Source organism: Mandrillus leucophaeus, unplaced genomic scaffold (assembly GCF_000951045.1).
Source record: "Mandrillus leucophaeus isolate KB7577 unplaced genomic scaffold, Mleu.le_1.0 Scaffold4, whole genome shotgun sequence".
NCBI classification, from domain to species: domain Eukaryota; kingdom Metazoa; phylum Chordata; class Mammalia; order Primates; family Cercopithecidae; genus Mandrillus; species Mandrillus leucophaeus.
The window spans coordinates 11,772,151-11,798,389 of NW_012104253.1; the positions used below are offsets into that span (position 1 = coordinate 11,772,151).

The following is a 26,239-nucleotide window of genomic DNA, read 5'->3' on the forward strand; positions in this document are numbered from 1 at the left end:
ATCCCACTTGGAGATGGGCACTTATTCTCATACTACCACTCTTGGAGCCAGACCAGGGAACCTTAGGGGGTCTGGGGCCCTCGTTAAAGCCCAGGCCTCCAGGTTCCAGACAAGGGAAATGATGGCTTGAGGTTCCACAGCAAGTCAGTGCCAGGCTCCTGACCCCAGCCCGCTGCTCTCTTCGAAGCATCATGGTTTCCGAAAATCTTATCTAAGTCCCTTGTTCCATGAGGCCATAAAAATGGCAACTGCCATGTATGAAGCGCTTACAGCCTGTACCAGGCAAGGTGCTGACGCCTCACCTGTGTTAACTTCCACAGTGGTCTCTCCAAAGGGACTGAGGCATCTAACTCCCTCACTCATGGCCCTTTGCCAGCTTCCCCCACTCTGAGCACACTGACTCCTAATCGTGCCCCCACCTCTTTGTCCCCTGTCCCCTGTACCCACGCTGGCCTCCTCTGCTCGGGACCCCTGCACTTGCCTTCTTCTTAGTTCAGAATATTCTTCCCCAGGTCTCTCCTGGGCCTTCTTCTTGCCCAGCCCTTCCTTAGAGAGACCTTGGATTCATTTGCCAGTGCTGCTGTCACAAAGGGCCACAAACTGGGCAGCTTAAATAGCAGAAATGCACCCCTCCCAGTTCTGGAGGTGACAAGTCTGAGATCCCACGCAGGGCTCCTTCCGAGGCGGCGGGACCTGTACCAGCCGTCTCTCCCTGCTGGGGGTGGATTGCCGGCCGTCTTTGGCGTTCCTGGGAATGTAGAAGTATCACCCTCATCTCTGCCTCTGTCTCCTCACGATGTTCCTCGTTTGTGGGGGTCTGTGTCTAAATTTCTCCTTCTTATAGGAGCACCAGTCATCGTGGACTAGGGACCTACCCTGCTCTGGTATGACCTCATCTTAACAAAGGTCATCTGCAAGGACCCCATTTCCTAACAAGGTCACGTTCTGAGATACTGGGGCTTAGGACTTCAACATACTGTTTTTTGGGAACACAGTTTAGCCTGTACCAGGCCTTCTGACAAGTGCCCCCCTTTCCCATCATGACCTCTGCACTTCATTGATACTGCAGCCCTTGGTGGCGCCTGCAGTCACTTCATTTACTTGTTTGTCTGTCTCCCACACTAGGGTGTGAGTATGAGCACTGAGGACAGGGACCTGGTGGTCGTCTTCACACTGTGTCTTCAGAGCTTGAGCAATGCTAGGCACAGAATTACTCTGTTCACTTAATTACTCAGTGAATGAGTGCGTGAATGAATGAATGAACGAATGAAAGAAAACAAGGCCTGTTGTCTTTCCCATCCATCACTCACACAAACCGAGGCTTTGAGAAAACCGGAGCAGAGTAAAGAACAGGCTTTTGTGTGTGATTCATGAAGCAGTAACGGTTTCTCTTTTATTTACATCTTGGATAAAGGGCAGAAGCAAGAAGGGTGGCTGTGACTGCATTCTTGATGTTTTCAGCATTTGTCAAGTGGGACGTGTCACCTCATTTTATTTTTGCACGTTCTCCAGTCAGCTCTACTGAGTGTAAATGCGGGGTGCCACTCTCACACCCTCAGTTCCCACGTTGGCAGTTGGAAGGGAGTGCTGCATGCATTGCGCGCTAACTTCGTGCTTGCCATCTGGGAGGGAAGTTGGGATCCAGGTGGTTCAGTCCTGGATCTGAAATCCTCTGTGGGAAGTGCAGAGAGACAGGGTAGCTGGGTGTCTGGAAGGGGGTAGCAGCCTTTCAATTCATCTGGCCGAGAGCTCAGCTAGAAATCGATCCCTCGCCACAGCACATGTTCAGCTTTGGGACAGTCAGGTGTGGTGCCCCGAAGACAATCGGCTGGGGACTGTCGGTGGCTTCCTCTGTTACCCTTGCCCTGTCCACTCTCTTTGGGCCTGGGAGGGTCGGTGTCTGTGACTGTCCGATCCTCACTATGCTTGGCTCTAGAGGAAGGGGCCTGCAAGATGCTCATGGCCTGCTTGGGAGGACCAGAGTCATGCCCAGGAAGCCGTGCTGGTGACCAAGGGTGGTGGCCGTCTCCTGCCTTGTGTGTGCTTGTTGTAAGAGCCGTGGCATCTTTGGCCCACAGGGATTGTGGTCTGCCAGCTTGGCTGAAAGCACAGCTGCCTGGTGCTTGTGTGCATTTTGAGCTTCCTGTGGCCCATGTCTCCTCTCTACAAGGTACACTCTGGGACTGAAGCTAGGGTGGCTCGAGTGTCCTTGACTACTCTGTTGCCCAGAGACGGCTTGCTTTTTCTTACCCTGCCAGGCCCAGGGCATGTGTGGCTTACTCCCGGGCTGCTTGGGACATCGTGGAATTCTTTAACCAGGAGATTCTCACCTCCCCCACCATACCCTCCAGAGTCCAACACAGACGTAACTAAGCTCAGGGTCCCCAAGGGTCTAGGCCCCAGGTGGAGGCGAGGGGCGGGTAGTGTGAGGTGTTGGCTGTAGGGAAGGGAGTGGTAAGAAAACATGGGCCTGCCCTTACTCTCAGTGACCTTCCACAAGTTCCCTCATCTCATCCTGTCCTCATTTTTTTGGTGCAAAGCAGGGATAACATGTCCTCGGAGGGTGGTTATGGAAATGCCCAGTACATACTGTATGGATAGGTGAATGGCACGAATCTCTCCAGCCTTGGGGAATCAATTCAGTCCATGTTTGCTGGTTTCTAGAAAAACTGGGCACGGTGCCGGGCCACACAGGGGACATGGGGAGGAATAAGACATAGTCCCTGTCCTCAGAGAGAGGGCACAGGCTAAGGAGAATGCTCTGTGACTCATCAGTGGTGTAAGCTCAGTCAGCTTGAGCCTCTCTGTTCTCCCTGAGTAGGCACCACTGTGAGGAGGCAGTGAAGCGTTCTCAATGGGAGGGAGGAGCCACAGCCCCACCATCGTGCCTGGGACGCTGAGGCTTAGAAATGCCAAAGCTGAACCTGAAGGCGGTTACCAATGGTGGGCTGAACCATTTGGCGTTGGAGGTGGGAGATCCAATGGGAACTGTGATTGATGGGGTTCCGGAGGGTCCGAGAGCTGACACCTGCTTCGGGAGGGTGCCTGCAGGGGCCCTGTTCTGGCCCAGGCTTGGTGCTAAGGCTTCACCAACACGGTCTTGTGGAATGCTGGTGGCAGCTGTCATTGGCTCTATTGTACCAGTGAGGAAACAGTGTCTCAAGGGGGTTGAAGATCACTGACTGAAGGCCCAGGTCTGCCCACAGCTGCCTCTGCTGCTCCATTGCTTCTAGTACCTGGGACTTGAGTTCCAAAGCCATCCTTGGCATAGGCACATAGTGAGCAGTGCCTGGGGAGAGATTGTCCTGGCTGGAGAGCTCGTCAACAGGCTGAGCAAAGGTGTTAAAATAGGCTGTCCTCTACCTCTGGGAGTTGGTTTCCTGGTCATGTCGCAGTCCAGTGGAGACTGGTGGCCCCTCCAAGCAGTGACTCAATCTGGGTTCACTCCATCAGGTTGTTCTGTCATCCAAGTGTTTTTCGTCAGCCACATGAATGGGGTCTAGGGAAAGCATGCTGTTCATCATACACTTGAACTAGCTTGGCCTGGAAGCCCCCACTATGTCTGCTCCCATTCTGTTGGCCAGGACATGTCCTGTGGCTCCTGTGCACATGCAAGGGAATCAGGGCAAATTGAGTATGTGGCTATGGGAGAGCAGCCTCCAGGTTTCTGGCTGGAGCCAGCAGATGTGTGAGCCCACAGTGCCAGTTTCCCACTGAGGTCCTCTCAGTGCAGAAAGCCAAGCACCAGCACCTTTTTTTTCCCCACTGCACTCTGGGTGACTTGGAAAGTACTGAAGCCTCAGGCCAGATGTTGGAGAGAGGAGAGCCAGGATTCCTCGGGCACTGAGAGCAGGGAGGGTTTTTCAGTGAGCCCCTTGTGCTCAGCCAGAGCAGCTGGGTCAGGTGGCCCTGGGTGAGACTCAGGTTGTCATGTGTGCCATTTGGTGGGAAAGGGCAGTTGGACAGCAGTGGAAATCATTTCTGTTTTCTGTTGATGACTGTCTTGCTCACTCAGTGGCTGGTGCGTGGGCTCTGAGATCTGCGGAGGAGTCCTGAGAGCCACATGTACATGGTTGTCCACGTGCGTGCACATGTTGTAGACGTGTCCCTGTGTTGGAACATCTGGAGTGTGGTTCTCCAGTTGTGTAGCCCAGAGTCTGCCTCCCTGGCCCGGCCCCTCCCAGCTCCTTCCTCATTAGCTATGTGGATGAAGGCGAGTTGCCTTGGTGTCCCCATCTGTACAATGGGAATAATAATCGGCTCTGCCTCACGGGGTCATTGAGGTGATTAAGTGAGATAGTTCATGCCAAGTGCTTAGAGCTGGGCTGGGTGCACAGAGGTGCTCGATGGCTGTTAATTATTGGCTGGATTTGAATCTAAGCCTGTCTGACTCTGACTTCAAACGTGTGTTCTTCCTAGAGACTGCTCAGTTGGTAATTTACAAACTTTCAGTAAGTAAATAAGACATTCTACTGGTTTTAAATTTCCAGGAGCACATGATGAGAAGTCTCCCTTTCACCCTGGTCCCACAAGCCCCCCGGTCCTCTCCCCCGTGGTGGCTGCCAGTCTGACCAGTTTCTTGTGCACATCCCCACATACTCTGTGCATATCCAGTAAGATCCCACTTAAGTCTTCGATAGGTTCTTGAGGACTGTGACTTTAAACGAAATGTACAATGAAACCAATTTTTTTCTCACTATTATAAAAAAGTGACGTTGAAGGAATTGGTGTTATTTGAGGACCTGCTGTACAATTCAGTTGATGCCGCACCCTCCAAGAACCTATCCCCAATGTTCAATGAAGACTTACTGTACAGGCAAATGTTGATTTTGTGTAACCCTTTTTTTCCCTCCCCATACATATTCTAGCGTGCTATACTCAGTGATCGGCACCTTCTCGGAGATCTTTCCATGTCACTACAGAAAGCGCTCCCCGTTCTCTTATGTGGCAGCATGGTCTTCCACCATATGGGTCATCATAAGTGATTCAGTCTCTTCTTGTTGGACTTTTATTTAGTTATTAATTTTTGGCGATTACAAACAGTGCAGCAATGTGTGTAAGTGCATATGTGGGTGAGTTCACCCTGTGGGATCAGGTGGTCCTGGGTGAGATATACCCAGATATTGTGACAGATATTACCGACTTGCTGCCTTTTGAGATGGTCAAATTCACATCCCCTCAGCCCTGGCCAACACAGCATGTTAACTGTCTCTCCAACTTTCAACAATCTGGTACATAAAAAAATGATATCCTAATGTAGTTATAATTTGCATTTGTTATATGAATGAGGTTGAGTATTTTCTAATACTTATATGTTGGGAGCCTTTTGTAGTTAATTTTCTGTACTTACATTCAAACATATCTTTTGTTCATGTTTTCTGTTGTGTTAGGTTGTCTTTTTAAAAAAATTAGTTTGTACGATCTTAATTATATTTGAGAGAGATTAGTCATTTGTGATATGAGTTGCAAATATAATAATGTGGTGTTCCTGGTTAAGAGGATTCATGACCAAACCATGGGTTTTCCTTAAATTGATACATAAATATAACTAATTCTCCATCCAAGTCCTATTCTTTTTTTTAGACAGGGCCTCACTCTGTCACCCAGGCTGGGGTGCAGTGGTACAATTTGTGCTCAAACCACGCTCCTGCCTCAGCCTCCTGAGTAGCTGGGATGATAGACATGGGCGTGTGTGCACCACCAGCCTGGCTAATTTTTGTATTTTTTTAGAGATGGGGTCTCAGTCTGTCATCTAGGCTGGTCTCAAACTCCTGGACTCAGGCGATCCACCTGCCTTGGCCTTCCAAAGTGCTGGGATTACAGGCATGAGCCACCGCTCCCAGCTCCAAGTCCGGTTCGTAAGGGTTTGTAGGAAAAATAAATGAGCATGACTGGTCAGGAAGATTGTGAAAAATGGAGAACCTAGCTCTTACTGGTATTAAACTGTATTATGAAGCTATTGTAATTAAAACAATGTGGAAAAAAGAAAACCAAACCAAATCAATGTGGTATTGATGCAAGACAAATTAATGGAGAGTCCAAAATATGTGGGAATTATGAAAATATTGGCATTTGAAAACAGTGGGTAAAAGATGGGTAAGTAAATGTTGTTCAGACACTTGAGAGCCCATCGGGAAGACAATGTACACAGATGCACACCTCAGTCTTCCACTGAAACAACTCCTGGTGGATCCAAGATTTAATGATAACAACTTAAAATGTAAAAATAGTTGAGAAAACCATGGGCTGATTTAAACAACAGTCTAGGGAGCAAAGATCAAAAGATGAAAATATTTATACATTTGAATTACAGAAAAGTCAAGATTTTATGCCTGGCAAAACCACCACAACTAAAATAGAAAGACAGCAACGTGGGCGGTGTTAGGCCTTACCACTGCCTGCTTGCCCCCACAGCCTCCGTTCCTGCCCTTGTTTTCCGGGTTGGGGTGCCAGTGCCAGGCCCTTCAGCTTGGAGAGTTTCGTGAAGCTGACAGTGGTGTGCTGTGTCGGTGGCCGGCAGGATGGAAAGACCCTGATTCCAGCCCTGGATAGGCTCTCGCTTCCTGACCCAGGTGGCTCTCAGGAGATGGTATGGTTGAAAACCTGAGGCCTGCCAGCTAGGATTTCAGAATTGTCCTCTTCTCCTGGAGCTGGGGCAAGTCTGGGTTGGCAACGCTGTGCTTGTGGGTGCTTCCCTGCTTCTGGCCCCCTCAGATTGTATCTCAGACCACATGACAGCTGCCCCCAGTCTCACTCCCTGCAAGTCAGGAAAGGACGTCCAGCCAGCTATGTTGTCAGCCCACTCCCCTTCCTGATGAAGGCAGAAGGCTCAGGAGCCTGTGTCCTGGAGCCACAGGGACCTGGGGGTGTTGGGGGAGATTTGCTGGTTATATAGCCTCAGTTCGGTTGTTTTGCCTCTTGACTTCCTTGCTTCATGTGTGAAATGGCAACAGTGGCCTCTGCCTCTTAAGGACATGGAGTTTACGTACTTAGGAGATTAGGTCTGTCATTTGCTCAGTGCAGCACCTGGAATATGATAAGGGCCCTGGTAGTTCTGGTGGAGGTGATGATCAGAATCATGCTGGTGGAAAGCCAAAGAAAGACAGAAAGGCCTCCGCTGAGGCCAGAGAACATTCAGCCTCATGTGAGGAAGAAAGTCCTATTTGCTGACACCAGTGCAGCATAGTCAGCTCTAGTCACAGAGGGAAGTAATCGACGGCCGGCCCTGGCTGTGTGCTCATCATGACTGTAGGAAGGATATTTCTTTACCCTCACTCCATAGGCGAGGAAGCAGGCTTGGGGAGGGGAGGGATGTACCCTTTCCCAGGCTGCACAGCTGGAGGCTCAGCCCCTGCCCTCTGACCGCTGGGCATCCTTCTCCCTGGGGAGGGAGCACCTCTCTGCTTGTGGTGGTCTGGGAAGAAGAGCACTGGCCAGCCATGGAGGAGTGCTGTGGGCAAGAGGATTCTGCAAGTTCCTTCCTCCAGGCCTGGCAACAGGAGGTTAATGTGTGGGATCCTCTCCGCTCTCCCCACAACACACACAGAGTGCGGTCAGGCTTTGTTACGTGACCTCTGATTCCCGCCTTGTGGGTCCAGATCTGCCAGCCCTTTTATGCCCCTTTTTTTTCTTTTTCTGCCAGCCTGTGATTCATACTTTCCCCCTGGGATAGGACTAGATTGGTGCCTGGCAACAGAGGGAGGGGTTAGCTCCTATCAGCTCTGACTGTAGCCTCTCAGGTGCCACTGTGAACAATAACACAGATGAAGCAGCCCCTCGGCCAAGACACACGGATCGAGGGACTCATCTGGCAGATTGAGGGGACTGCTAGGGGTGAGCTTTCCTGGGATGCTGGGGAGTAGCCACGTCCGTAATGTGGCTCTATGGAGGCTCCTGCCTTCTGCTCCTAAGGACTCTGACAAGTTATCTTCCTCTTACAGGATAAATCCCCGTTCCTCTCTCATCCAAATACTAAACTACAATGTGAAAAAAAATCACAACTAAATACCGTTCTCAGTCTTGCAGTTACCTGTCGGGGCCTGATTGCCTTAATCTGCTTTTCTCCCCTTCTCTTTCCCTTCCCTTCCATCCTTCCTTTGTCTCAACAAATGAAAAAGAAAAGCTTGGGGTAGGAGGACCACCTATTTTATGAGGACAGATTAGGTTGTGCTGTATTTACCAACAGCCTCAGAATCTTAGCTGAAAACCGTGAGTTATTCCGCACTCATGCCATGTGTCCACAGGGCCAGCTAGAGGCTCTGTCCATCTTGTTCACTCAGAGATCCACAGCTGAGCAGCCGTATCTGGAAGGTCGCTGGTCTTGCACCAGAGGGGAGAGAGGGCTCTGGAGACCTCACTCCTGCAGGTACGGGCTCTGCCCAGGAAACGGCATGTTCTATTTTCACTCACAGCTCATTGGCCAGAACGAGTCACAGGATCATCCATTTACCAGGGAATCAGGAAGTGCAGTCCTGCCTTGTGTCCAGAAAAGGGGCTGATAGGCCAGGTGTGGTGGCTCACACTTGTAATCCCAGCACTTTGGAAGGCCAAGGTGGGCGGATCGTGTGAGGTCGGAAGTTTGAGACCAGCCTGGCCAAACATGGTGAAACCCAGCACGTCTCTACAAAACAAACAAACAAACAAAAACAGAAAAGCGGCTGCTACCCACAGTCCTTTTATTTTCATATTCTGGGTTTTCTTATCAGCCTTTTCCACAGTAAGTGTTGGTTCGTGTGGTTGTAATTCAAGCACCTACCCTTATCTCTATCAAGACCTCTTCATTGTCATCTCAGTGACTGCTTTTGTTGTTGTTGTTGTTGTCATTTTTTAAGAGATATGGCCAGGCACAGTGGCTCACGCCTGTAATCCCAGCACTGTGGGAGGCTGAGGCAGGTGAATCACTTGAGTTTAGGAGTTCAAGACCAGCCTGGCCAACATGGTGAAACCCATCTCTACTAAGAATACAAAACCTAGCTGGGTGTGGTGGTGCACGCTTCTAATCCCAACTACTCGGGAAGCGAGGCCAGAGAATTGCTTGGACCCGGGAGGCGGAGTTTGCATTGAGTGGAGATCGTGCCAGTGTACTCCAGCCTCAATGGTAGACCAAGACTGTCTCAAAAGAAAAAGATGCGATCTTGCCATGTTGGCCAGGGTGGATTCAAACTCCTGCGCTGAAACGATCCTCCCACCTCAGCCTCGTGAGTAGCTGGGATTAAAGGTGTGCCCCACTGTGCCCAGCCACACCATCTCAGTGGCTCGTGACTAGCCCTTTGTGGTGGCATGCCCAGCATTAGCCAGCACCCCATTTTCGCACATGCACTCTGTGTCTTTTCTCTTGTCAGTGTGTGGTCAGTGACTCTCCCTAGGCCAGAAGTGGCCTTCACCTGTTGATCATTTCCATAGGCCAGCATCCCAGGAGTGGGTGTGCTTATCCTTTGCCTGCTCTTGGACCTGGCCCTCCAACACCCAGTGTTGAGAATGCAGAACAGGACTGGCCCATCCTGAGAACTCAGGGCCAGTCCTATTCTTAAGGAGCTGTGCTTGCTGAATGGGTGTGACTTTTCTGGGTCTAATGTCAGCTCATAAATTCCCAGAACTTTGGCTCTACAAGGTAGCGCCATCCTCAGGCCATTTAATTGTCTCAACCCTTTATCTTATAGGGAAAAGTTACCCACTCTTATGCCTTCACGAGTTTGCTGTTTCTTCCCATTAGCTGAGTAACTGGAAATCAGTTACTCAGGAATCAGGGAATTGGGTCAGAGAGCGTTTTCAACAGCTTCCCTCCCCAGCCTGGGGCAGAGGCTGCTAGGGTGACCTGTACTGTCCTTGTCCCAGGCTGCTGGTCTTGGTGGCAGCCCCCGGTGACCTCTAGCTCTTCACCTCTCTGGAGCTCCTTTGAGAGTGAGAGTTGTACTTGCCAGGGAAAGGCCTCCATCTCCTCTTTTCCAGGCTTTGTTGGAATCAAACCCATTGAAAACACACCACTGGCATGGAGTCCTCCAAGGCCAAGCTCCTTTCTTTTTGTTTTGTTTTGTTTTGTTTTGTTTTTTGAGTGAGGATCTTATTCTGTCTCCCAAGCTTGAGTGCAGTGGCATGATAGCTCACTGTAACCTCTGCCTCCCGGGTTCGAGCAATTCTCCCACCTCAGCCTCCCAAGGAGCTGGGACTACAGGTGCCCATCACCACACCTGGCTAATTTTTGTGTTGTTTGGTAGAGATGGGGTTTCACCATGTTGGCCAGGCTGGTCTCAAACTCCTGACCTGAAGTGATCTGCCCGCCTGGCCTCCCGAAGTGCTGGGATTACAGGCGCGAGCCACTATGTCCGGCCACAGCGTCCTTTTTGAAGTCTGTCCATGAGGTTTCCAGATCTGACTTTTCTTTCTGGAGAGACCTGCTTCTGCTCGGCAAGGCCTTTGAACTTTGGCGATGGCAGTTCTGTCCCAGATTCTCAGATCCATGGAGAGGGCAGAGGAATAAGTCAGACTTCAGCCCTCTCACCCTTTATTGGTTGGGACAAAACTTTTGGGAAGTTTCCACTGGTCAGTAATAATAAGAATAGTAAGTATAGGGAAATACAGTAGCTGACATTTATTGAGTGTCACTGGCTAGGTACTGCTAAGAGTGGGTGTGAAGTTGTGAGATTGTGACATGTTATTTAACCACCCTGCGCCTCTCATGAGTCCCCATCTCAGACCATTGTGAGAATTGAGTGACTCACTGCATGTAAAGTGCTTAGAGCAGAGCCTGGCACCAAGCAAGTGTGCAAGAGCTGGGTGCTAGTGCTGGGATCGCGAGGCTTCTTGCTTTAAAGACAAGGAAACTGAGATTCCTGGAGGATGGTGGCGACACAGCCCTCTCCATTACCTGAGTAATTGGAAACCAGTTACTGAGAAATTGAGGAATTGGGTCAGAAAGATTATATGATACCACAGAGGAAGAGCAGCCTCCAGCTCTGGAGCAGGAGACAGTGGATTAAAGAATCAGCTTCATAACTGGGGTTATGGTGCAATCTTGGAGGGATGTGCAAAGGGTTCTGGGGCTATGGGAAACACAAGGGAGCCACTAATTCTTCCTGTTTGGGCTGAGATGAGTTGAGAAATGTGAAAGAGGATTGAACTTTCGCTCTGGGACTCTTAACAATCCTGTGAGGTGCAGGGAAGGGTTAATAGCACCCTCATTTTATGACTGGGGAAACGGAGGTACTCCACAGCTCAGTGACCTGCTCTTGTTCAGAAGCTGGTGGATTGGGGATGGGTTTCTAGGCCTGTCTGCCTGGCCACCCCTCCCCAGTTCCAGGTCCTGGGAGAGACAGGGAGCGTCAGGACCTAGCTCAGCGTGGTTACCAGGCTGGGTACGATTGGGTTAATCATTTTGGAAGTCAAAGAGGACTTTGGGGCCACTGGGGTTTGCAGGCCTTTGTCCCGTCTCCCGGCCCTGCCCCCAGCTCTAGTAAGTCTCTGCCTTCGTCCCCGAGGGAAACAGTGGCCCCTTGTTTTCTCCGAGTTCTGAACTCCAAGCGCCACACAGAGCAGGATCCAGCATGGGCCCTGCAAGATGGCGTGACTTGGAAACAGAGCGCCCACAGACCTCAGGTCCCGGCGGGCAGCCTTTCATTGAGACACTCTTGCTCCTGCTGAGAGGGACAATCCAGACCCCATCCTCTGAGGAGGACAAGAAGTCCCCGGGAATGTTCTCTTTTCTGGGGGCAGAGTGTGGTCAGAAAAGCAGACTGACAACCTTGAAATGAGTTCCTGTCCCCATGGCATCTGCGAGACACGCCTCTGTGGTGCCCTTCCCCCTCGGGCATCCCCCTGCACAGTGTCCTTTCCTCCATGGCCTCCCCAATCTCAGGAGCTGGGCCCTTTCTCCTATAGGGCCGCACCCAAGGGCCCGTCTCTTTTCCAGCCAGCGGAGGGAGACTGCGGCCCGTTTGCAGTGTGTTCAGGGGACAGACCCCTTCAGGGCAGTTGTGGCATGTCAGTCAGCTGAGGAAGAGCCACCAGAGCTGCCGACAGCCCTGCTGGTACCCAGCACAGATGCCACAGTGAGAGGCAGCCGCACCTGAGAGCGGCCTAGGCCTGATGTGTGTCCCAAGCTGCTGTTCTCACAAAAGGGTTTTACTGGCATGAAAATGCTTGGAAAATACACAAAGGAGGCTGGCCCGTTTCCAGAGCTCAGCTGTTTACCTTCAGCGGAGCGCCGGGGATGCGGAGAGCTTATTTTCCAAACAGCCACGGTTGTCAGGTCTACGGGCCTCAGGCTGATGCCAGGCGAGGACACCAGGGCGTCCCCTCTGCTCACCTCCTTCCCCAGCACCAAGGGAACGCCACAGTTTCTCCCAGGCAGGGAAACCTGGAGGGCTGTCTGGAGATGTGGTGTCCCGTCTCCCTGGTGGGCATGGGGGTTCTGCAGGCCCGGATGCGTCGCTCCTGTGGCCCGGCTCCCCCTGTGCTCGTAGCTGTCTTGGCCTCTCGTTTGTGGTGCCTGTCCCACTGGAGCCACAGACTGTAGTGGAAATGGGTTGGTGTTTGGCTGTGTCTGAAAGCCCAGTGTTCTCTGCCCATGGCCTCTCTACCTTCCTTCAGATTCTGCTTTTTCTGGGAAGAGGTGTTGGGTGGAGTGTAATTTGGAATCTGTGATGAGAGCCCAGCAAAGCTCTTGCAGTTTCTTCTTTCTATCAAAGGGGAAACTGAGGCCCCAGGGGATGGCGAGCCCAGGTCAGCGGGCTGCTTGTGGAGGCTGACACGTGGGCATTGCTGCACAGTCTCTATCCTGGCCGCTCCACCTGCGTGGCCCTGCTTGGTCATTTTCCTTCCTGGGCCGTTGGTGTCCTGGTCTGTGCAGCAGGGAGCGTCTTCCCCGGCCCCTGGGCTTGCCGTGAGGATGAGCCAATGCCAGGTCTCAGGAGATACTGGGAAGTGTCTTTCCCGTCCCCTTCTTCACCCAAGAGCCCCAGAGATGGGCAACTTCTCAGCTAGCCTGGTTTTGGTTTTATTTTGTGTTGTTTTGTACACAGGCCTGTCACCATGGGGAGGGAACAGCATTCCTCAGTAGTTTCTTATTGTGAGGTCTAAAGGATTTTTTTTTTCTATATAGGGGAAATCCCTTAACATCTTTCCTGGCAAACAGTAAGAAAGACGAGTTAAAGACACCAGCAGACGAGAGCTGCCGTGTTCCGGGGGTGCAACGGAGAAGAGTTTAGTAAGGGACCATCACAGGGTGCGGGCAGGCCCGAGAGCCAGCACAGGACAAAGTTCCCTGCTAACAAGCCCTGAGAGCTGTCACCACCCCTAGGCCTGAGGGGACAAGGGGACCAAAACATACCTGGAGCCGTAGGGAAGGCGGTACTATTGAGAGAGGGGCTGCCCTGCTCCATGGGGGCTGTGACTCCTGCCAGAAATACGGCAGGGGGTCGGGGCGTGAGGATGCTGCAAGTACACCCTCCCTCTCTCCTTCTTGCCCATCTTCTGTTGTGCCTCCAGTTGGCCCGACTTGGCCAGAGGAGAAGGCAGCCAGGTGGTTGTGGCCTTAGAGGACAGCTGCCTAGGGCACAGAGCAGGCATGGGGAGCGGGGTTGTGGGGGCAGGCAGCGGGGAATGGAGTGAGAAGCGCAGCCTGAGATCTGAATTTGTGTTCCCGCTCCACCGCCTTCCTGCTGTGGGACCCTAGGCAGGTTTTAAAAGTCTCCGTCCTCCACTTTCCTCATTTGTGAAATCACTTCTCGTAGTGGTTGTTAAATACAATGAAAGAAATGCACGCAAGCTTTGAGCGTGGTGCCGACTGCCAGTGACCATTTGTAGTTGTCATTATGATGTCTTTAGTAACATCTTTAAAACAATCAGCGTTGAATCCTGGAGCGAAACCCACTTGGGGGTGGGGTTGAGAGCAGGGGTGGGGCTTGTGACCTTCTCTGGCCTCTGCTGAGGCCAAATTGGGGGTCAGCCAGGTGCCGGGCTGCCGCCGCTGCCTCTGAGTCACTGGCCTTGCAGGTGGTGGTGGTTGTGGGCCGGGAGGGAGGCATGTGGCGGGTCAGGCAGCGGGTGTCAGGCTGCCCCGGCTTTTGGCAGGTGTTCCTGTCTTGGGGTCAGGTGACGCTGACTGTCTGTTGGCCAGAGGCCTTGGGGACTGATCATCCCAACCTCAGGCACTTGCAAAAATAAACACCTTCCCCGGCAAAGCAGGGGAGCAGCGTGGAACAGATTGCAGGCAGCCCTGCACGCCTTCGCTTCTCCCGACGAGCCCAGATTTCAGTGTGAAGTGCAAGCGGCTGGTCGCTCGAAGCAGCAACGTCTAGATTCCTGAGGACCACAGCTTTGCCAAGACTTTTTATAGGTTAGCAGAAGCAGTATCCGCTTAGATCTAAGTTCTGATCAGGCTGTGTGACGTTAGTCATTTACTTAACCCCTTGGAGCCCTAGTTTCCCTAGGTGGTTGGGCAGATGGGACATGTTCAGACAAGCCTTTCTCTGTAAAGCCATTTCTCAGCATCACTTGCCTGGCCTGTTGACACCGTCGCCTTGATTCCTCTTATGTGTCTTGTACATCCTGGATAGCATGGGACTTGGGGAACAGAAGTACAAACGTGGGCCGTGCCCTTGAGGAGTTAGCAGGAGAGAAGAGTTGTGGGGTCTTGGAGGGTTTGTCCTGCTTGTCCTGTCTATATTTTCCATGTCAGCCCTCCTGCCCCATCTCCAGAGTGCTACAGGGAGGCTCGAGGGTCCTCTGGTGATGTGCCCCGGGGTGGACAAGAGGATGGGGGCAGTGGACTTAGGTGCTGAAGTTGTTGCTTTTGTCTGTGTTCCCTGCCTCGCAGCTGAACCTGAGCCGGCCGATCGAGGAGCAGGGCCCCCTGGACGTCATCATCCACAAGCTGACCGACGTCATCCTTGAAGCTGACCAGAATGATAGCCAGTCCCTGGAGTTGGTGCACAGGTTCCAGGTGCGTGAGGACCATGCAGCCCTTGGCTGTGGCATTTTCAGGAGGAGGAGGGGAGGCCCTGGAATGGCCGTGTGCGTGTTTAGGGCGGTAGCGGCTCCCTGGAGGTATAGTCTGGAGAAATGGCTCTGCCACTGGCGAGACATGGGCTCACGGGCAGGTGCTTTCTGTGGCCTCGGTGTCCTCGGGTGTAGCATGGGGACTGAACCAGGTCATGGTTGGGCCGTCTCCATCCCCTGGCTGTGTAGACATGGTTTACTGATGAGGCACCACTGAGTTCCAGTGTGGCCTCCACGCCCTCAGCACAGGCACGCACAGCTCTTTCCCCCGGCTCGGGTGGGCACAAGGGATGGAACCCTTTTGCTGCACATGATAAAGGGGACCCCCGAGGGCCTTTGAACTGAGTCCTGCCTTGGTGGAGAACCCTGCCTCTGCCCGTTACTTTGACCTGGGTACTCACCTTTGAGCACAGCCAGAGGTATCTTGCTGAGTCCCTTGGTCACTTCCCTGTCCCCACCCCACTTCCCCAGCAGCCTCCCAGGTCCTGCCCGCTGCCTTGGGGTTCTCATGCTGGCTACTGACTTGTTCTGTGTTCTTTCTGTTGTGGACAAGAAGATTCTGTCCTCTGGAAAGCGGCTCAGAGGTCATGAAGAACAAAGTTGTATTGTCAGTGAAAATGCAGGCAAGATGGTAGCTGTTTTCGGGCCTGCCTAGTGGGATGGGGATGCCTGAGCTGGGGTTTCTAGCGTGTGATAGGTGCAGATTTGGTGCCCTACTTTTCTTCATCAGGACAAAGGGCATCTCGCCCGCCTCCTGGTCATCTGCTGTCACCGTCCTGCTGACACTATTTTCTCCCCGTGTGTTTGGGGTTGGCCACCTTGGCCCCTCTTGCTTCCCTGGGGCTCTCACCCTGTTCCTTGGCCAACTCCCTGCTGCACGTTCCTGCTTCCCACCAGGAAGTGGCCCCAGAGGCAGGTGCAGTCTGCTCCCGGCCTCCCCTGCTCAGGGGCAGGGCATGTCACACGTTACGCCCTCCAGGGCGTCTGCCCCGCCAGTAGCCCCAAGTCCATTCTACTTGCTGGACGCTGTCTCCTTCATCGGACTGGAGAGTGTGGGAAAAACATGGTTGGGCTCCTCTGTGACCTCATGGAGCCTCAGTTTCCTTATTTTTAAAATGGGTGCTAGGAATAAGAAAAGCTCAGACCGTGTTGGGAGGATTGTGCTGGGGCTCGATGGGAACAAGACAGAGGAGAAGTGTGCCCTGGTGATGCACTGCTTCCTGAGCCCCTGTCCCATGCCAGGGCTGGGCTGATCAACACTCACCCATGTGCTGCATTTGATCCCCACAGCCTTGGTGCAGACTCACCAGCCTTGTTGATAAGCAGGAAGCGGAGGCGTGGGAACATGTGCAGCTTGTCCACAGGGAGCCGGCAGAGCCGGGGGTCAGTCTTGAGTTTCTCAGGTGAGCCACTGCTCATCCTGGGGGCTTGCTCTTCTGTTCCTCTCTGGCCCCAGCCTACACAACTGTCCTGGGGTGTGGTCCCAGCCAATCCAAGTCACACAGTGACTTTCCCCTGAGCCATTTGCTCCTGCCTCACCCCCATCTCCTTGTCTCCTTTGGAAGGCCTCCAAGTCCCCAGTTCATGTTCCTATGGTGCCCTCAGGGGACATTTTCTGGAGGAGCGCAGCCATGCCTGGGCTGCCGCACAGCCCCTTGGTGCAGGAATAGCGCATCTCTTGTTGAGTCCATCTGGGGGACAGTGGCCTTCCAGATACCTGATTACCGTTACCTCCGAAAGCACTGCAGAGCAGTTACCGCATACCAGGCCATGCTGGAAAGCGCTTCACGGCGGTTGACCCATTTGCTCCCGTGAGCTGTAAGGTTCGATGATTCCTGTCCTGTGGATGAAGAAGCAGGTGCAGGGCAACTAGAAAGTGGTCCAGGTAGGATTAGAGCCTGCGCTAGCTTGCTCTCCTCACGTGCTGTGTGGCCTCTCCAGAGACGGATGAGGTGGAGGACTTGGGAGTCAAACTGTCTTCAAGGCAGATCCTTGCTCCAAAACTTAGGAGCCACTCGCCTCCCCCCAGCCTCAGTTCCTTCCTCCTCGGGTGAGCAGGTTGCTGGGAGGAGTAAACGCCTGTGGGTGTGAAGTTCCCGTTGTAGCTGAGTGCCACTTCATCACACCCACACGGTTGCTCTTCCTAGAGAGAGGGCCACAGCTCCTGGCTAGCCTGGGCCCGGAGTTCTGGAACATCTGCTCCCAGGCTCTTATCCCTCTTGCCTGCTCCCCAGGCAGGTGATGTCCAAACAGTGAATGAGAGTTTGGACATCTGTGTGTGTGTGAGAGACACACACACAGCCCACAGCCCAGGCAGGTGATGTCCAAACAGTGAATGAGAGTGTCCACTGTGTTCCTTTTCTGGGCAGAAAAGAATATTACAGGGAGAATGTGTGGAGGGCAGCATGGGGACTTGTGGCTTAAGGCTGTCAGGCAGCCACAGATATGTTTCCCAGGTAGGGTCTTGGCTGGGTCTTGGAGGATGGTTGCTGTGACCTCACTATAACCTCCCAGCACCAGTATTTCTGGGATAAATTTTCATCGCCATCTATGCTTCAGTAAGAAACTGGATATCTAATAAAGTGGGAAGTTTCCTCCTTTGTGAAGAGAACAATCCTTTGGGGAAAAGGGTGCGGGGCTGCACTTTCCAGAGGCCCCAGGAGAGAGGAGGCAGGCGGGGCCGGCACAGAGAAGGACCAAGAGACACTGGGATGGGGGCCAGGGAAGACGCTTCCTCCTGCCACTGGTCACTGGGCTGTCAGCGTTGACCGTCCCCCTCCCTCTGCCATAAGATGCAAGTTCAGAGCCAGACCATGTAGACCCAGGGAGGCGGACACTTGACCTCAGTCATGCCTTTTGTTTTCAGATTTTTGTTTCAAATTTTATTTTCCAGGCATTAACAAGGAGGCATGAGTGTGGTTTGAGGACTGGGAGGGATAGGGATGCTACAGGCAGAGGCAGGGGAAGCAGCACGCAGAGCTGGGGTCCTCCCATTTTGTTGTGAGCAGGAAAACAGAGGCAAGATGCTTTGCCCCAGCAGGGGCTCAGCTGGAAGGGCCTTCTCCACAGGCCATATTCAGGTCCAGGGAGGAAGGAGGAAGTGGTTTGGGGCTGTGTGGGTGGAGAAAAAGAAATTTCTGAGATGTTCCTCAGGGCCCCGGAGCACTGCACCAGGCTGCCTCTGTGAAAGCTCTGGTCCCCAGGGAGGGAAGAAATTCCCAGTCAGGAGGCCGTGCCTGCTTCTGGCTGCCCTGGTGAGCAGGTGGAGGGTGTGGGCCAGAGGCTTACTGCAGAACTTTAAAGCTGCTGGTCACCGAACCTTCACCACTGCCCCAGGGTTTTGGATTTTTTTTGTTTGTGTTTGTTTGTTTTTTGTGTGTTTTTGATTGGCTTCTAAATGGCTTGGCTCGGAGACTCGGTTGGGATGATTCAGTTGTTTTTCTGTTCCAAGGTTCACGTGGAGCCAGCAGCCTGGTGCCTCCGAGGCTCTGCCTGAGGTTTGGTTCTCGGTGTGCAGACCCAGGCAGGGGCCCCCAGGGCCTGGCCACATGGGCAAGTGGGGCTGGCGTGCCAAGAGGATCCCTGCCCTGGGCCTGGGGACACTAGGGGCCTCCTGGCCTGGTGAGTGACTTCCCCAGGGGAGCAACACGAGCCTTCTCCTCACCGTGGCGCCCAGAGCCATCTGCCAGGTGTGGACGCAGGGTGGGAGGAAAGGGGCCCGCCCTCCTTTTCTGCTGCCCCTTCTAGCCCCAGAATTGCCTCTGAAGGGCTGCAGTGATTGTGATCCATGGGTCATGTGGGGCTGCCTCAGGGGACCTTCCTGGGGTTCTGCCTGAATAAGCTTAGAACTAACAAGAAGGTTTCAGTCTCAACTGCTGCCTCTTCCCTGTCTTTATCAGAAGGACGGTAATTGTCCCCCAGATGTTCCCTGAACTCCCGGTCTGCACACAGACTGCAAGGAGAGGGTCCTCTGCGGTAGCCCAGGAGCTCCTGGCCAAGAGGGGAGGCTGGCGGGCAGACCCAGAACTGACCTCAGTGCACCTAAAGTGATGAGTTAGGAAAAACGTGGGTCTGATCATAGCACAGCTTGGCTTAAAACATCCCATGCTTTCTTATTGCTGTGACACTGAAGGCCATGATTGCCAGCTTGACCCATGGGGCCTCAGTGATCTGCCCCACCCATTCCTTCCCTGGCCTCCTCAGCAACTGCTAGGGCTCTGATGCGTGTTCACCTCGGCGTCTTTCCACAAGCTGTTCTGTGAGCTCAGTGCCCCTTCCCGAGAAACATCCTCCCTCGTGAGCTGACTAATGACACATCTCTTGTCCCAGGCCCTGCCAGCTTAGCACTGTTTCTTGATGCCCTTCGGAAGTTTGTAATTCTTTATCAGTGGCTATTGTCTGTCCTTTCACTGGGGCAGGGATTGTGTCTGCTCCCAGCAGCTGGTGTTCCCACTGCCGTCTGCAGTGCCTAAGTGTTTAGGTGGAGGCGCATGCCCTGTGCTGGTCATGTGCTGGGACGGCCTTTCATGGAGTGCCCTGATGGGCTTGTGGAGGGAGGACGTGGCTCTGCTGGGCTGCTGGGAGCAGGGAGGGAGGAGGCCAGGAGGGTTCATGAGGCAGATGGCACTGCCTGATGGGCATGTGTGGCGATGTCTCCAGGTGTCAGCGAGGTTGGAGAGGGAGCAGCAACGCCAGAGCTCCAAAGCTTTTTCATGCCAGGCTGTGCAGCTTGGAATCTATCCTGCAGGGGGAGTGGGGCGGGGATGGTGGTGATGCGATCGGATATAATTGGCAAGAGAGAGGCCCTGCTTTGAAGGGGAGATTGCCAGTGCAAGATGAACTCTGAGCAGGTGAGGACACTGTTTACTCCTTGGAACCCGGGTGCTTCCAAGATGAAGAAGGAGCTCATGGCCCCAGGCTCAGTGTTGTGCCCATCTCAGCCCCAGGTGCCCTTGCATGTGGTCCTGAGCGTCCCCTCCCTCCGCTGCCGTGATAGGCCGGCCTCTGAGCAGCTCGAGCCTTGTCCAGCCTACACAGGACAAAATTGCACTCACCTCCTGGCTCCTCTCAGTGTGTAATGATCTAAAGTGGATCTGGGAAGGAAGCTCCTGCCCCGAAGGATGCAGGAAGAGAATGCACACTTGGCCACACTGGTTCTTTCCGTGTTTTGCCTGGAAGGAAACCATGTTTAGCCTTCAGTAGTGCCTCCCCGATCCCACCACCCTCCTGAGGGGACAGGAAGCAAGTGGGACTGGGAGCTGGTGAGAGGGGGTGACGTTTGAGGTCCTCCCGGCTAGTCCGCCAGGCGAGGCCAGGTTTCACTGCAGGGATAGACAGCTCCCCTTACCCAGCACAGGCTGAGCTTGTCTTGCGCCACATGGTCCCGGAGGGTTAGGCACAGCTTTGCAGTCTGAAATGACAGCCGTCACAGCAGGGGGTGAGAAGGCAGTGAGGCTTATGCTGGCTCTCAGTGTCTACCTTGTGGTGACACGGACTCATCCATCTCCCTGGACCTCCCTACAGGCAAGGGAACTCAATACTGCACAGTTCCCTTTTCTTCTTAAAAACGACTAAAATACCTTGTTAGGGTTATTGTTATCATTAAACTAATTAATACCTGCGATGCCCGTAGTGCTGCCATGGTGTGAGTACTGCACGTGTGTGTAATGGTCGGCCACGCTTAGTGTGAGTGCCTGGGGTGTGATGACGCGTGCAAGCCACTCAGTACAGGCCTGGCGCCTAGTGAACCGTCAGTCACCGTGGCTTATGTCAATATTATTATTACAGTGACAGTAGGACTACTCTGTCAGCCTTATCTGTGGCCGCAGCTGACTTGAGAGTTCTCAGTCCTAATTGGAGTCAGTGAGGCAGTGATTATGAAAGTGTCCCCAGACGGGAGATGCATTCTGTGCTAGGGCAGCGGAAATGCCTAAAAGGCAGGGCCAGGTGGGGGTCAGAGGGACTCGAGTGCTGTTCCTGGCCCCACCCTTCACCTGCTGGCCCACCTGGGCCTCCCCTTGCCTACTGCATAGGGAAGGTGCAGAATGGCCTTCAAAGCTGTTGCGTCTGCCTCCAAAGGACTACCCAAGGCCTCGGCTCACATTTACCCCAAATATGATTTCACAGCTGCATTGAATCAGACCCTGTCGGTCCCTGATGTTTATTGAGCAGTCGCCAGCACAGGGATGGAGAGGAAGTAGAAGAAACAAAGGTTTTTGTTGTTCTAGGTCTTCGAATCCGACTTGGAAGATAACATCTAAGCCTATCAGAGGATAAATAACCCTGTAGAATCTAAGTGGTTTGTGTCGGCTTTGCCTTTGTGCCTGCTGACCGGTGGGGTCAGAGTAAGAACCGTGTGCCCCTGGAAGGGGTTTGTGTTGTCACCAGGGAGCCGTGGGAGGGCTCCCTATTTGCCAAGCATGTACCATGTGGCCCTTTCTGCCATGGGCCGTTCTTATCTCTTATGTCTTTGGTCCTCATCTCAGTCCCTGAGATAATGGAATTATTTCCCCATTTTTCAGCGGGAGACAACTGCAGCCCAGGGAAGTTAAGTCACTTGCCCAGGGTCAGGTAGAAAGCGGCAAGGCCAGGGTCATAGCTTGGAGGGGCTTTGGTGACACCTGATGGCTCTGTGGGTGGTGTGAGGGTTGGTGATTTCAGGGCCACCTTGGCAGGAGGTCATCGTCTGGGATTGCCTCTGACACAGCTGGTGCCGTGTGACAATGAGACTGCTGGCCAGCAAATGCCACGGGAGGCAGAGTTGGACGCATCTGGTGGCCCTGGTCCCAGAGAAACAGATCACGTCCTGTTCTGGGGTGGCTCTGAGGTCAGCCTCTCGATAACTGCTGCCCTGGGTCATAGGCGACTCCTCCCGCGGTGTCTAGCCACACAATCTGTCCATTGTGCACCAACACCAGGCCAGAAATCGCCCTTTCTGCTTTGGGGAGGGCGGGGCCGTTCTGTGCCGTTAGCCTGTTGCAGTTGCTTCCCCTTGTGGAAAGCAAGCCTGGTCCCCAGGAAGACATGTGGCCCTCTTACAACCAGGAGCAGAGCTGGACTTTGTGTGGCTCGGTTGGGACGGGGGCAGGAGAGGGCACCCCAAAGCCTGAGCTCTGAGCCAGCATGTGGGCTGCCGCCCCTCTGCTTGTGTGTGGACAGTCAGGGTTTTTCAGCTCAGGGTCTGGGGGCTTGTTGAGTTTTAGAAATATTAATGTTTATCAATAATACATTTTCCCCAAAGTTTTAGAAAGAACTTTTATGCACACTATTTCTGGATTTCTTAACCTCAACATGATCGACAACTTGGGCTGGATAATTCTGTGCTGCTAGGGGCTATCCCAGGCAATACAGGGTGCTTAGTGGCCTTCCTGGCTGCTCATTAGCAGATGCAAGCAGCACTCCCCACCAAAAATCTCTCCAGATGTTCCCTGGTGGAGGGAGCCCACGCCACCCATAGTTAAGCGGCGCCACGTTTTGTAAGAGATGGGTCCGGCAGCTCTGAGAGCTCAGGCCGGCCAGTCAAGTCGTTCCTGATTTTTGTGTGGACCCTGAGGCCCTATTGGGTACAGCTTCTGGGTTTTAGTGTTTAGAATCGCACACCAAGACGACTAGCATCTTGTGGCTTCTTTTCTTCAGTAATATGAATACCTGCGGCAGAAAGGACACCCTGTTTTCTGTTTCCTCCTGGTTTGTGTGGGTGGCATGACTTCCCATCGTGTTTCTGTGCTGCCTGTACAGGCTGTGTGCCCGGGATGAAGCCCACTGTGGCTGCCTTTGTTTTCATGTAATAAATCCCATTGCCACCTCACCAGCCAAGAGTACAACCGACCGGGTAAACCATGCGCTGGGCCTCTGCTGACCTTGGCCTTCTGGGATGGACAGAGTGAGGCATGAGGATATCCTTTGAGCCCCTCCCTGTAGCTCCCTGCCCCAGGCCTCCCACGCCTCCTGGCAGCCAGCCCTTGGTCTGGCCCTGGCCCTTACCCATTTGTCTCTCCACTGATCTGTGAGATCATTTATCAATAACAATGATGTTCATTCAGCAAGTCTTAGTTGAGAACTTACTGTCTGCCAGAGTTCCTAAAAGACATTACAGATGCAACAATCAATAAGACCTGGTGGACACAGCCCCTGCCCTGCTGGAGCTGTATCCGAGTGTGAGTGCATTGGATCATGACAACAAAACCTAGGTAAATAGAGGACAAGGTAACACAGCCCCAGTGATGGCGATTACTAGGAAAAAACACACCGAGGCCTGGGAGAACAGAGAGGTGCTTGTTACTGATCCTCTGAGGAGTTGACATTGAGCTGAGGCCTAAAGGGCAGGACAGTCAGGAGGGGAGCAGGCAAGGGGGCAGCACCTGGCCAAGCCGTGCAGTGAGATAGGATGGAGCCGCAAGGACCCACAGTAGCCAGGCGCAGCTGGAGCACGGTGGCAAGGGCTATCTGCAGTGGGCTGGGAGCTGGCAGGAGCCAGACTGAGTCTGGGCCTGGTGGCCCCCTGGGAGCGCTGGGTAGCTCTTTGAGGACTCGAAATATCATGCCAGCTCCCCTCTTTGATGGCCCCAAGTTGAGCCACAGACAATGTGACATTTTCTAGTCCCCAAGCTCTCTGAGGAGGAAGGAGCCCCGCCCATTGCAGTAGTCAGAGGTCAAGGAGGAGCTCCCGGGGCAGCAGGACGACTCCCACTTCTGCGCATGCCCACAGCCACTGAAGAGGATGGCTGACATGTGGAACCAAGGCCAGTGTCATCCACAGGGTAGATATTGTAGCCAGGTCACCCCTGGCAGCAGGAACTGTCTCTCTTCTTGTGCACCTAGAGCCTGCACCAGAAACTAGAAGACTGGGGTGGCTGGATGCAGAGGTGAGGAGCCCAGGGGTCCTCTGGCCTCAGTGACCCAGTTGGCCTAGGTCAGCAGCACCGCCGCAAACTGTGCCCTGATTCTGGATGACTGTTGTCTCCCTGCAGACACTAGTTTGTAAGCTCTGCTGGCTGTGAGTCATGTTTGCAAACCCAGCAATACATCACATGGACAAGGCATGGGAGTCCACGGGCTGCCACGAGGCATTGGCTTGTTCTGGGAACTGAAAGTCAGACTCAGCCAGGCGACTGTGGGCCAGGTTGAGGTGGGTGGGGCTCCAGCAGGCATGTCACCTTTGGCCTTGATGTAGGGAAGCTGCTCTCCTGTGTGTTACTGTACACAGGGGAGGGGCCGCTGCCCAGGCCCACCTGAGCAGGTGTGTGGGAATGCATGTAGGGTTCAGACAGGCGCTTAGGGGGTGTTGGGCTGCTGCTGAGGTTGGTGGAACCCAGCTCCGTGTGACCTTGGGCAGGCAGCCCCTTTCTTGTCCTCCTCTTGTTCAGCTGGTAGCTGTGACAGCGGGCTAGGTGACTGACCCCTTCTAGCTCCATCTGTGTGGAAATCCCAGCTGTCCCTTCATCCTGTGGGATCCTTCCCTTCCCTGGTCGCCTAGAGGACCTGACTAGTGCGATGGTGCTGTGACAGAGAGCATGTAACATTTGTCAGGGAAATAGCTCTGGCTGGGCACCTTGCCTGCCTCCCGCTGACAGAAGGTGGAGAAAGCTCATAAAAGTTTGGTGTGAAATCTGGGGAGAGAGGGGAGGTATTGTTTTCAGTGGCGGGCCTGGAAAAAGGGGGCGTTTGCTGTCTCCAAATAATAGTGTTCTGTTTCCTTCCAGCCCTCTCCTCTGTAGCGGTCAGGGTTATGTTTTGGCCTGAAAATCATTGTTTTGCATGGGTCTTTCTGCTGGCTCTTGAACAACGTTTCTCCCCTAGAGAGCCTGCGGTTTCTCCCAGCCATGGCTCACACCACGTGCCAGGCGGCTAAGTGAGGTGCATGACACTGTAATGCCTCAGTAGCCCCGTGGGAGGATGACCTGAAGTGACCATTGTGGGTGGCACCCACCTTCAGGATGGGAGTGCCTGTGACCTGCAGGCCACAGGAGACACAGTGGGGTCTGCATGCAGAATCACATTCAGGGTGCCCCGTTTGGGTGCTCAGGCCCCTGCCCTGCTCCACTCCACACAGCCCCTTTTAATGTCTTCCCCCAGTCTGGAATGGAGAATCACGTACAGTTCATTGACCCTGGAGCCTGGAGCCTGGTTGCTTTGAATCCCTTATTCGATATTCATTCTGTTCACCAGGGAGGGGATGGGTTGTTGGTGTCTGCTTCAGGGAAGCTTCCCCAGCCCTTCCCAGGGCTCTAGCGTTTCCCCCACCCCTTGTTGGGCTTGGGACACTGAGTTTGACCAGCTTGCACGTGGACTGTGAGTCTGATGGATCCTAAGTGTGGCTTGCCCTGTGCACCACTGCTGGGCTCTCAGCAGTCCTGAACGAGCTGGCACGTGCATTTGAAACAAGTTTGTGAACAGAGTCCCTCTGCTGCCCAGCCAGCCACTTCCCGTCTTGGGGGGCAGCCATCGGTTCCAGTGGCCTGGAGCCTTTCCAGGGGGTTCTGTGGGACTGAACACAGACAGTCTTCCTCGCTACACAGCCCCTGTACAATGGGGCTATACGGTATGCCCTGGAAGTGATCTCATCTTAGTCTTTTGCAGGCAGCCTCATTCTAACGGCTGCATGTTAAACGGCCTTCCTCTCCTTTACCAAGCCAGCTCTCTACCGGTGTACACCTAGGGCATTTCTGATCATGTTTTAGAAACATGCTGTAGTGAATAGCCTAGTACATGTATTTTTGGGTACACAGGTGAGAAATTCTGTAGGAATTTCTAGGAATCGGGATACTGAGTTTGTGCATTCTGAGTTTTGGCTGTTGTCCGGTTTCTCTCTGCAGAAGCCAGTTACACTGCCACCAACTAAGGACTGGTCCCTTTTCTACCACCTTAGGAAGCGTCTCTAATCAGTTTACCTTGGCATGGAGTCACAGAGTGTTGGAGGGTGCCAGGATCCTGGCAGTCTCCTCCTCTTGCCTGTTGGTTTTGCCGCGGGGAGCTCCAGGCCTTGGGAAGGGTGGTGTCATGCTGCCTCACTTGGCTTGGCCAGACCCTGAGTCTGGGCCATCTTGCCTCTGTCTGGTGCTGTGTTCTCACGCTCACTTTTCTCTTCTGCACTCCATGTCTGACCACCCCAGCCTGAGCTCAGGGATTTAAATATTGGCTCGCAGGAGCTAATAGGCCTAGAGGCAGATTGCATCAGAGTTTTCCTTTTGCCAGCTCTACCAAATCACAGAAATCACTGTATAAAAGATGAAGGCAGCCCATCAGT

The 26,239-nt window shown here is 53.4% G+C and overlaps 1 protein-coding gene across 1 annotated transcript in view; it reads left to right on the forward strand.

The window, feature by feature from the left end:
* Window positions 1-26,239, forward strand: part of ITPK1 (inositol-tetrakisphosphate 1-kinase) — a 179,191-nt gene that overhangs the window by 87,967 nt on the left and 64,985 nt on the right. Inside the window, exon 3 of the mRNA XM_011991748.1 lies at window positions 14,813-14,938. Coding sequence (XP_011847138.1) covers window positions 14,813-14,938 — 126 coding nt within the window. The remainder of the gene's footprint in view (window positions 1-14,812; window positions 14,939-26,239) is intronic.